Source organism: Hipposideros armiger, unplaced genomic scaffold (assembly GCF_001890085.2).
Source record: "Hipposideros armiger isolate ML-2016 unplaced genomic scaffold, ASM189008v1 scaffold_824, whole genome shotgun sequence".
Lineage (NCBI taxonomy): Eukaryota > Metazoa > Chordata > Mammalia > Chiroptera > Hipposideridae > Hipposideros > Hipposideros armiger.
Window position 1 is genome coordinate 685,904 of NW_017732174.1, and position 11,308 is coordinate 697,211.

General features: G+C 48.6%; 1 protein-coding gene across 1 annotated transcript; it reads right to left on the bottom strand.

Moving 5' to 3' along the window:
- Nucleotides 1–2,362: 2,362 nt before the first annotated feature.
- DMRTC2 (DMRT like family C2) lies at nt 2,363–7,195 on the bottom strand. The gene is made up of 8 exons (XM_019629077.1): nt 6,972–7,195; nt 6,735–6,889; nt 6,379–6,455; nt 5,923–6,103; nt 5,653–5,779; nt 3,731–3,791; nt 3,424–3,598; nt 2,363–2,475 (listed from the first exon to the last, which is right to left on the bottom strand). Exons 1-8 carry the CDS (start codon nt 7,193–7,195, stop codon nt 2,363–2,365), a joined length of 1,113 nt encoding a protein of 370 aa, XP_019484622.1.
- Between the last annotated feature and the right edge of the window lie 4,113 nt (nt 7,196–11,308).

The following is an 11,308-nucleotide window of genomic DNA, read 5'->3' on the forward strand; positions in this document are numbered from 1 at the left end:
AGAAGTGCCATTAAAGTACATTAACTTTGTAGGAAAAAAAACCAGTTCCTAGGGAATCAAACAGAATGTGTTTAGTCATTTATTCTGAGTCCCCATTCCCTCAAGCGCCAGTGGGGAAGCCCTAACAATTTGATAGACAAGAAGCCCAGCCAGTAGTGTGAAAAGCCCAGGTCTGGCCATAAAGGGAGGTTGGCTACAAAGAAATGAGAAGGACCTGTAAAAGAGGGGTCTGCCCCAGCTCTTTCCCCCAGTCTCTATCACTTTCTCTTTTCCACTCCTTTCTCATGTCATCCTTTAACTCCAAATTATACTTTTTCTTTTACTCTTCCCAGCCGTGTGACCTTGGTGTACTGGGGACCTTTGGTCAGCCCTGAGTAGCAGGGTCTTAGCCATGTTGTATGTTGCAATGCTTCCCTCCTCTGTGACCATGTATGTGGGCTTGGTCATTGGGAGAGCACAGCACAGCAAGGCTTAGGTGGGTCTATTAAGGGGCAATCGTATATCTAAGTTATAACAAGGGGAGGGAAGGAAGGTGTGAAGCCAATTTTTGTACTTTGATTATTTGCACCCAGTTCTGAGAAGTTTTGCAGATTTGTCACTCTGTAATCTGTTAGGGAGTAGCCCAGCTTCCCAAGACCCCAAACAAGAAAGAACAAGTTGTAATCAGATGCCATCGCCATCAATCATCTTAAATAAAAAATGGGGTGTAAGTAACATTAGGAAAAAGAATCAGTGATCAGGCATGTTCCTTGAACTTTCTGCCTGCCTTTTCTAAGGGTGGGAATGGGATGGGGGTCTCGAGGTCTTCACATCTTTGGAATAGCTCAACAGGTCTTTATATTTGGAACAATTCAAGAAGGACTTGACAGCAGAAGACTAAGAAACAAATGCAGGTAAGATCTTATTACTTAATGGTATCTTGAGTAGAAAAATAAAAGACTTTTTGAAAAACCCTTTAGACTCATATATGTCTCCTGGAGGCCTGAATCTTTCACTCTGTTTTATAAAAAGTACTAATTGATTTCAGGCCTAGCAAGGAGAAGGAACCATCACCCAATATTTGCCAAAACATTTTCACTAAAATACTTGGGCAAGTCACTTTATCTCTCTAAGCCTGTTCCTTTATTTGTAAAATAGGAGTAATCATGCATAATTTGCAGAATTGCTGTGAGGATCTATTTGAGTCACATATAGTGAGTACTCAATAAATGGTAATAATTGTCTCTAACCTTTTATAGGTCCATCAAAATGTAGACACATGAACCTCCCTAATTAAAAAAAAACTCATGTTAAGACTAATTTGAGTCTTCCAGTCCTGCTTGGCCTCAGTTTCTCCATTTGAAAAATGTTAGATTAGCATTAAATTGGCATTCCATTGGCCAAAGCTAGCCTGAAGATATGTTTTGTTTGTCCCACATAGGATTTAAGGAAGAAAACTGAGTCAACATTTGAAAAGTAAGACGTTTTACATAGAAATCAAGTTTTCCATCTTTTCTTGAAAAATCAGAAGATGTGGCAATACTGAGCCCACATTCCTGCCTGAAAATAATCTACTAGGGCCAAAAGGAGGCTGCCCTGTTAGGTAGGGCATTATTTTTAGTTTTCTAGGTTTCACTTGGCCTTCTTTACTCAGTGATATGATCTGCTTGACCCTGTAGGCACTTCATTTTGTGGCCCTCTGGACAGCTGAAAACTGTCTATGCCTGGCACAGACAGGCACTTAATTATTGAATCAGTGAATCTCCCACTATCCCCCTCTACCACTCTTTCTTATTTGGCCGTAATAAATCCAAGTTTGTATTTATCTGTGGTAGTTATTATAACTAATTTTCACTTTGAGAAGTGAATTGAACAAGTGCTTTCTGTAAGGATAGACTATGTTAGGCTGCAGTAATAAACAATCCCCAAATCTCAGTGGCTTAACACAACAAAGGTTTATTTCTTCCTTACTCACACAAACCTAGACACAAAATGAAATACTCTCTTATTTTCGCATGCATGGAAACAGACATGAATGCACAGGTATATACAGAATTACATGTCAAATAAATACCCTGGAACATGAACTTATGCAAAAATCTATTTAGATACTTGTTAGCTTAAATTGCAAAAACCCTCTCTTTCTTGGGAATTCTAAAAGGTCCCAAGACCCAAGGGGGTGGGGTAGGTAAGAGAATATCCACCTTTGGCCAAGGAAATGCCCACACTACAAAAGGAACCAAAAGCTAACAAAGCACCTCAAAGCTTAAAAAAAGCCTGAAGCTACATTAAATTCTATGCATAAATTCATAAGTAAAATACCAACTATGCAGTGCCTAAAGGCTGTTGCCCCTGCCCCACTGAGGCCTCCACTTCTGCGCTTCTAGCTTAGGAGAGATATGGACCCCAGACGCCCAATATGCAGAGCCACAGCGGGGGCTGGGCTGGGACGGAGAGAGGGGCCAACAGGCTGGAATTCTCTTCCTCCAGCAGGAGCTATAGGCAGGAAGGAAGGGGACAGGGCCAGGTCACATCCATTTCCCCTCCCAGCAACCCCCATTTTTTTACCCCATTCAATCCAAGTTTCATCCTTGTTCATCTGGATTAGAGCAAATGCTTCTCACTGATTTTCTCACCTCAAGTCTTGCCTCTTCCAATATCTCCGTCACAGTGAGAATACTTCTCTTTCTAAAGCTCAGGGTCTCTGAGTATGTCCCTGCCTAGCTCAGAAACATTCTCTTGCTACCCTTCCTGTACAGTTACTGGTCTAGACTCCTAAGCCTGACATGCCAGACTTTGATGATTAGAATCCCCTCCAGCATCTCCTTATCTTCTAGGAGTTACTCCAGGCTGGTTTCCTCACCCACACACACCCTGCTCAATGCACCATTTTGCACAGGAGAATTCTCAGCCTTCCCTCTCTATCCCCATAGGTGTTTCTCATTCCTGAAGATTCCTCTAGTTCTTTCCTGGTTTGTCACAGATTTGTGAAGGCATCCAGGTTCCCAAAGTAGAATGGAAGCTTTGGGAAGATCTCAAAGGCAGTTATCAGATCTCCTTCCAGGCTAGACCCTTGTAACCTCTTCAGCCCCTCTCCAGACTTCAGCAGGCAGCTTGGGTCCAGAGAGAGACTTGGCCTGAGTCAGACTGTGCTCTGCCACTGTCTTGTTATATGCCCTTGGGCAAGTCCCTGCCTCTCTCAGGGCCTCACTTTTCTTGACATCAGGGCACTGGACATTTGCTTTTGAGCACACAAATGATGAAATGGATCTATGAATAACTTTCAACTGCCATCCCAGGGGCTAGGTTGAGAAGGTTGGGGCCTGGGCCTGAGGACAGTCAACCTGCCGACCTCCTGATCCCCGTGGCTAGTCCTGGCTTACTCCAGTACTTCCATTTCCCTACCATCCCTACCCTATTTTCTCCTTTCAGGGAACAGGTTACCTGGTGGGCCACAGGGGTGGAGCAGGGAGATCCAGGCAGGGCTCGGGGCAACAGAAGAGGTCAGGCGGCGGGCCTGGGAGGAATCTTTCAGCCCCACAAGAGCCTCAGCTGCCTCCCACTGCAGCTGCTGCTCTGAGGGGCCAGAGGTCCAGGCCAGGCGCGAGGCTCCGGGGGCCTGAAAAGAAAAGGGAGAGAAGTAGACTGAGACCCCCCACTTCTGCCCACCCTCCAAGTGCTCCCTCAGCCCCCAGTTACTTAATTACCCCCTACTCTTCCCTTCCCCAGGATCCCACTTCCTATCCAGGACCTGTGGCTGTAGCAGAAGAGGGTCTGGGGTGCCACAGGGCTGAAGTATCAAAGTTGAGCATCTAAAAATGAGGAGAGAAGATGCCAGTGGTATTAAACACATGGATAGACGTGTACACACAGAAAAAGAGGCAGGATTTTGCAATATAGCCATGAACCATATAGCAATATTTAGGTCAACGATGGACCACATATATAACGGTGGTCCCATAAGATTACAATGGAGCTGAAAAATTCCTATCTCCTAGTGATGTCATAGTTGTCGTAACATCATAGTACAACACATCACTCGCAAGTTTGTGGTGATGCTGATGGAAACACACCTACTGCGCTGCCAGTTATATAAAAGTACAGCACATACAATTATGAACAGTACAAATACTTGATAATGATAATACACAGCTATGTTATTGGCTTATGTATTTCTTTTCTTTTTTTTTCTTTTTTAGCTGAGCCATCCTGCCACCTGTTGGCAGCTCAGTGGCAGCTCAGCTCGGGCTGGGCATGGAACCGCTCGCTGTTGCTCAGAGCTTGCACTCTTGAGCAAGCTCTTAACCAACTGAGCCACTTGGCCGGCCCCTATGTATTTCTTATACCATGCTTTTGATTATTATTTTAGAATGTACTCTTTCAACTTATAAAACAAAGCTTGCTATAAAACAGTATGCCATGTTACACTGGCAGCAGCCTCATACATCTTGTGTTTGCCTTGTCTCTCGATTGCATATTTTTCTCTCATGCTGATTTAATTTCATATTGTTTTATACATTTAGTGTAGCCTCAGTGTACAGTGTTTATAAAGTCTATAGCAGTGTACAGCAATGTCCTAGACTTTCACATTCACTCACCACTCACTCACTGACTCACCCAGAGCAGCTTCCAGTCCTGCAAGCTCCATTCATGGTAAGTGCCCTACACAGGTGTACCATTTTTTCTTGTATACTGTATTTTTACTGTACCTCTTCTAAGTTTAGGTATGTTTAGATACACAGATACCATTGTGTTACAGTTGCCTACAGTATTCAGTACAGTAATGTGCTGTACCTGCTTGTAGCCTAGGAGCAACAGGCTATACCATACAGCCTAGGTGTGTGGTAGGTTAGAGACCATCTAGATGTGTGGAAGTGCATTCTATGATGCTTGCACAATGATGGAATTGCTTAACGATGCATCATCTAATGACGTATTTCTCAGAACATAGTATCGTCATTAAATGGCTCATGATCTGGGAATCGGAGTGCCTGCTGGGTCATTAGGCTTTGTGGCTTTAGGCAAGTCTCTTCCCCTGTGTTGGCCTGCTTTGTTTTCTGTAAAATGACAATCCCTGCCAGCTTTTCCCTCCAAGGGCTATTGTGAGGACCGTGGGAAATCACTGTGTGAAGTTTTTAAAAAACTGACAAAACATCTAGAGGAAATGGGATGACTGTTTCTGCCCTACCAGTCTGGTTTCCTTCCCCCTAGTTCCTAATTCCCATAATACTTGAGGAGCGGTTTGGCCCACCTTTAGGAAACTTTTTCTCATGGCCTCTGGCCTCTCTCCTAGGCCTCTGAGGCTCTCACCATCACGCACCACCCCCCTCCCCCATTTCAGCGGGCAATTTGACCCCATCTGATCTGTTTAAGCAAACTTAATAGTCACTATTTGTTCAAGGCCCGGGCCTGTGCTAGGTGTATTCCATACATTACTGCTAATTCTCATGAAAACCTGAGCGGTAAGCAATATTGTCTCCAACTTAGTGGAAGAAAAACAGGCTTAGAGAGGTAGAGATACTTGTACAAAGGTTCACAGCCAGGCAATGGCAGAGCTAGGAGAGCTCTGCCTCACCCATTAGTCTGAGACCTTTTCTTCTTCTTTATCATCGACAGTGATGTCCAGCACAGGGTTAGGCGCATGATAAGTACGTATCTTCTCTCCCTACTCACGTGCGGGGCTGGGCAGAGGACTGTTGAGAGTCTCCAGAAAGAGGAGCCGTCAGTATGGGGCGAGATCCTGGGCAGGTTGGGAGGGGCCCACGAGTGGGCAGCCGGAGGGAGGTGCCAGGGTCAAAGCCTAATGAGGGTAAGAGAATGCAGAATGTAAGAGGTCATAGGTCATGGATTCTGTCCTCCCTCTTTCTACCCTGTATCTTCTTCCTCTTCTCTTTCCGATACAGTGATACACTGACATTCAAATATCTGTTGAATTCATCTTACCAGGGAAGGGATGTAGAGGGACAGTAGGTTTCTGGTATAGCAAACGGCACACCACTGGAGGTGGCATGGAAAGGCCTGAAGGCAGCCAGTGTCCAGGGGCCCAAGCACCTGGAGGCACCGGAGTCCAGGGTAAAGGCAAGGCTTCCAGGGGACGGCTAAGCAGCACAGGCCCCTGGGAGTTCTCCTGCAAGGACAGACAGCACAGGTTGGAGCCAGGTACAAGGCTGGGGAAGGAATGGGTATGTTCTAGGATGGGAGTAGGACCCCAAAACTTCAGAGCCTGGAAGACTGTAAAATTCCACCCCCTCAATTTGCCCATGGAAGAGAAGAAATTTGCCCAAGATGATATAGCAAGTCAGGCTTGGACCTAGAACCCAGGTGTCAAGGGCACAGAGGAAGGGGTCTGGGCAGGGTCTAGGAAAGGAGTCACTCCCTCAGGGCCCAGGCTTTCCTTACCTTCCCAGGGGGTGTCAGTGCCAGTGGGACTGCCCCATCGAGGGTCTCAGGCTGGGGTACTATGTTCTCCTTTCCAGCTGTGAGGGTCCAGGGAGAACTCTGATGAGCCCTCTCTCCTGACCTTCATCCCACTCCAACTGAAAACTGTTTATCTTCCCCCAAGCCCTTTTCTACCCGCAGACCTCACTACATCCTCCCAACACTAGATCACATTTTAAAGCTGGGGAGGCTGAAGCCCAGAGAATAACACCTTGCCCAAGGTCATACACCAATTCAGTAACAGATCAGGGGCTCTTTCCCCTCCTTATGCTTTCTCCACCCCAGTCCCTGCCCCATCCCTGGCCAGAGACACTCACGGGAAACCCCTGGTTGCATGGCTTCCTTCTTGACACAGCAGGCAACTTTGGGAGGGGCTTCCCCTCCCATCAGTCCCTGAGCCAAGTGCCTCTTTAGCTGTGCCTCCTGCTGCCTACGCAAGGCCACCTGGGCAGCCATCACCCTTCGGCGCTCCCTAAAAGGGGGGTTTCAAGTCAAAAGTCAGCCACCCTTGAGATGAAGCCCATCCTCTTCCCTTCCCTGGATCTCATACTCACAAGATGAGGACACATTTGTGACACTCGCAAGCCTGAAAGAGGCAGAGGCGCTTGTGGCCCTTGAGGTGGGCAGTGACACCATGGTTGCGGCAGCGGGCGCAGGTTGGAGAGCGACTGACAGCTCTCCTAGGGATAAGCTCCATATCCTGGGGGGCTCTGGTCTCACCCCCTTTGGCAGAGTCTGAGGGGAAGTGGTGGGCAGCAGGCATGTCATTAGGCTCCATGGATCTGGGGGCCGGAGTGGAGAGGGGGATGGTCATGTGGGCCCTCTCCTTACCTGCCCTCCTGCCCTGGGGAGGCCACACCTGAAGCGGTTCTCCATCCCACCCCCCTCTGGGCTCAGCTTTCACCCGCGCCTTCTTCACCTCACTACCTTCCTCAGGCATCCTCTTTCCTCGCGCACCTTCTTCCCAAGTACCTCTCTCCTCTTCCCTTTCTTATGTACCCTTTCAATCCAAACAGTCTCCTCTTCTGCTCACCTGTACCCTCCCGTGCGCAACTCCCAGTCTGAGGCATACTCATGCACGCTCATGTCCCCTGCATGGAATCCTACAGACCCCTTTCCATAATCACCCCATTCCAACAGGTTTCCCCTGGAATCCTCTTCAGCAATGATCATCCTTCCCTCCTGCATTTATCCAATTCCTACAAATAGCTTATGCTCTCTTTTCAACTCTTAGTCTCATCTATGCCCTGCAATTCAATTTCCCGCTCACACCCCTTTCGATCAGAGCACGCTATGGCACCCCAGGAATTCCATTAGTCTCATGGATTCCTTGCCCCACTTTCAATAATTATTTTCATTCACTCAGCAAATGTTTACTGAGTCGCTTTCACATGCCAGGCTCTGATCTAGGCCCAAAGCGCTCTCCTCCTGGCAGGAATTCTGCTCTTGCACCCAAACTCTGATGCATAGCCGGGTATTGTTGGGTCCCGCACTTCTTATGCCTTTGCCCATCCCACCTCCCGCAGTGCACCCCTTCACGCAGTTGTTAGTGCACGACGGCCCCCCCCCCAGCAACTATCGCTCCAGGGTCCCCGGGAGGGGGCGGGGCACGGGGAGTGCGCCGGGCCCGCGCGGTGAGGGAGGGGCGGAGAGGGTCTGAGGAGCACGAGGAGCAAGTCAGGGGGAGGGGAGGAGATGGGGGGGATCGGAGGTCGGGGCGGGGGCAGGGCAAGAGAGTGAGGCAGCACAGGGAGGGGAGGGGTCATGTCGAGTCCTTTGCCCGCGGTTACCACAGCCTCGAGCGGAATCAGACTCGGTCAGGAGAAGGAGAAAAGACGAAGTGAGTAAGTGGCCTCCGGAACGGCCGCGCTCGCGCCGGTTTTCCCGCCTCTCCTCACAAGGACCAATGAGCTTCAAGCACCGCCTCCCGTCGCCGAGGTGCGCAACCAATGCGCTTCAAGATCTTGCACTGAGGGCCCGCCCCTTACCTCCAGCTCGCTTCTCCTCACGCTGGACTAGCAGGTCCGCCAATAGTGCCTCGAGTTGAGTCTCGAGCCCCTTCTCCCTCTCCCTGTGGCTTGCCTTTCCGGATTGTTCTTATTCTTTTGGAGGAGGCAGCCAATGGGGCGTCGAACACGGTTTCCAGGACGAGGCTGGCCCTACCCTCAGGAACCTCCAGCGCTGCCCCGCCCCCTGGACGTTGACTTGGACCCGTCTGCGCAGGTGCGGTCTTGCCCTCTGTCCTGCACTGCGCGGCTGCACCGTTTGTGCTCTTGGCCTCTACTCGCTCGGGTGGCGCCTCTTCGTTGTGTGGACGCCCGTGTTTTCTCTCACTTCTCTCCCGGTTCCCCAACTCCCAATCTACCCTTCTCGCTTTATGCATTCCTCTCCCTGTGATTTCCGTGTTTCCTTCCCGAGTCTCACCTCAGATTGCTTCCCTTTGCTTTTTTGCTGTGTGTCTTCTTGTCCATGTCGGTGCCGATTTTCCCTTTCTCTCTGAGTCTCTCTCTCTCGCTCTCTCTCTCTCTGTCCATACTGCTGATCTTCCGACCCCCCTATCTCCCTGCGCCTCATTCCCTAATAGCCTGGCCCCTTTCCTCACTTTGTTCACTTCCCTAGACTTCACTTCTCTGTAGTGTTTCTGTCTTTTCAACCCTGTCTACCCTCTGTGTGCATCTTCCTCCCGGAGTTCACCCCATTTGGGGGGGGGGGCTCCACTATGTAATCATCGCCTTCTCTGTGAAACCTCAATTTGTCACATCTCACGTTTTCCCGCCCCAACCTTCTCGGTGTTGTCCCCCTTTCTTTGTGTGTCCTGCCCTGTCTCCTTTTCTCTTTCACCCTCTAAGATGGTCTCCTCTTTCCCTTGAGACCCCCCGACTTTGTGCCCCCTTCCTCATTTTCCTGCCGCTCTGATTGTGCCCTCTCTGCTGGTCCTCGTGTGTCTCCCTGCAAGGTTCCATTCCATCAGTTTGCTCCCACTTCTCTACCCTTTGGCTTTTGTAGGAGTAACATCCCCTCCCACCACTACTCCATCCTTCTTCCCTTGAGGATTTCATTACAGTCCTTCCTGGTTGTGTCCCCGCTGGTGCTCAGGTTGTTGAGGCCTGTCATTTTTCATTCCAGGCTGGTATGTGCCATCTTGTTTGATTGGCTCAATCCCTTTGCAAGATCCTTTGTCAGCCTTCTTTTCTCTGCCCTGTGTCCCTTTTCTGCATGTCTTAGCCCTTTTGTTTAACAAGATTCTGGGTTACAAAGCCCGTGTGTCAGGCATTCTGGACAGAAAAGCATGACCATAAGTGACCTCTAGCTGAACTGTTGTGCAGGGGAGCAGTACTAGACAAAGTTGGAAAGGTTGTTTGGTGTCAGTCTAGGGGCGGTGGGGTGGGGGGTGGTTGAGAGAAAGCTTGAATGCTAGCTAAAGAGGATGACCTTGATCCTCTAGATAGGAGAGAGAGAGAGAGAGAGAGAGAGAGAGAGAGAGAGAGAGAGAGAGAGAGAGACCAACATTTGGATAGCTTAGCACTAGCCTGGCATTTTATAATAATTTTATTAATTTTCAACAATGAGATGCATTATAAATCTATTTTATAAATGAGTTCAACAAATTGCACAAGGTCCTACAGTAAGTGGAGGGTAAAGATTCGAACCTTTGTCTACCTTTGAGTCTCAAGCCTATGAACTTTGTACCACCTACATTGTTTTATTGGGTTGTTGGAAAAGTCATGACGTATTTTTTCTGTTTTTCGTTGCAAAATGCGTCATGATTTTTCCGACAGCCCAATAGTTATTTCCAGTAACTGCCATTCCCCACTTTCATTCCCTAATCCCCCCTAGAGGCACTTATTTCAGGTGGCTAAGGCATATCTTTTGGTTTGTGTGTGTTCTTGCAGGATGTGCAGTGTTTTATGTACATGAAATTTTAATTTATGCAAGTGATATTGTATTCTTTATTATTTAAGATAATCAGCACTGTGTGTTTACAGTTCATCCATGTGCACATTGTGTGTACATCTAAGTTGCTTCTAACTGCCGCTGCATGATGATATTGCCTGGTGTGCATCCTCTGCCTGTCGAGTGTTCATGAGGTCTCAGGGAGGGACGACCACATTGCTTTCAACTCTCTGTCACCACAGTAATGCTTTATCCTCCTACATGTTCCTTTGTAGATGAAGGTGGAAATATCTGTTATGTGTACCTAGGATATACCAGAAATGCATATTTATAAACCTAATTTAACTAAGTATTGCCACATTTCTCCCTGCAATGCTGCTTTGGGCCTGAGACACTGATTAGAACTCTTCTGTTCCTCAGGGTCCAGAAGAGGGCCTCATTCCACGCCTCCTCTAACCACCCAATGAAAAGCAGGGCACAAGGGTCTCCGTAGCCTCACATTCCTGCCAACGCTTGTCTATGTCCAGGTTTCTGTTCCTTTGCCAGTCTAATGGATGTACAGTCTGATAGATGGCATTTCTCTCATTACTGTTGAGTTCAAGTATTTCTTTAAAAAAAAAAAGATTTTTATTGGGGAATTGGGGGATGGGAACAGCGCCGGGGAATTGGGGGAAGGGGAACAGACAAGTTGCTGTCGTTTTGTTCTTCCATCTAGTTGTGGAGGACGTTGCTTCACTGGCCCAAGTTGGCACCATCATTGTGCTTGTCCCGGGTGAGGCAGATCAGTCGCCGGCTTCTGGACAGCCGCCCATGGTGGCTGCTTGGCCGCTCACGCTGGCTGCTGGCTACACACGGTAGCCCATGGCAGCCCACTGCAGCAGGGGCTGTAGCTTAACACCCTCGCCGGCGACTCACGGCAGCCCAGCTCCAAGCTGAGCTGTTGTTCAGCATCTTAGCTGTAGAGGGCAGTGTCACTGGTCCTCATATGTGGGATCCG

What these genes read in the sequence shown, in the direction of transcription:
- DMRTC2 (XM_019629077.1), bottom strand. Translation starts at nt 7,195, where the DNA reads ATGGAGCCTAATGACATGCCTGCTGCCCACCACTTCCCCTCAGACTCT. An exon ending in CACTGACACCCCCTGGGAAG is followed by an intron (nt 6,104 to 6,378) that starts GTAAGGAAAGCC and finishes TCCTTGCAGGAG; the next exon opens with AACTCCCAGGGGCCTGTGCT. An exon ending in CCCTCTACATCCCTTCCCTG is followed by an intron (nt 5,780 to 5,922) that starts GTAAGATGAATT and finishes TACCCTCATTAG; the next exon opens with GCTTTGACCCTGGCACCTCC.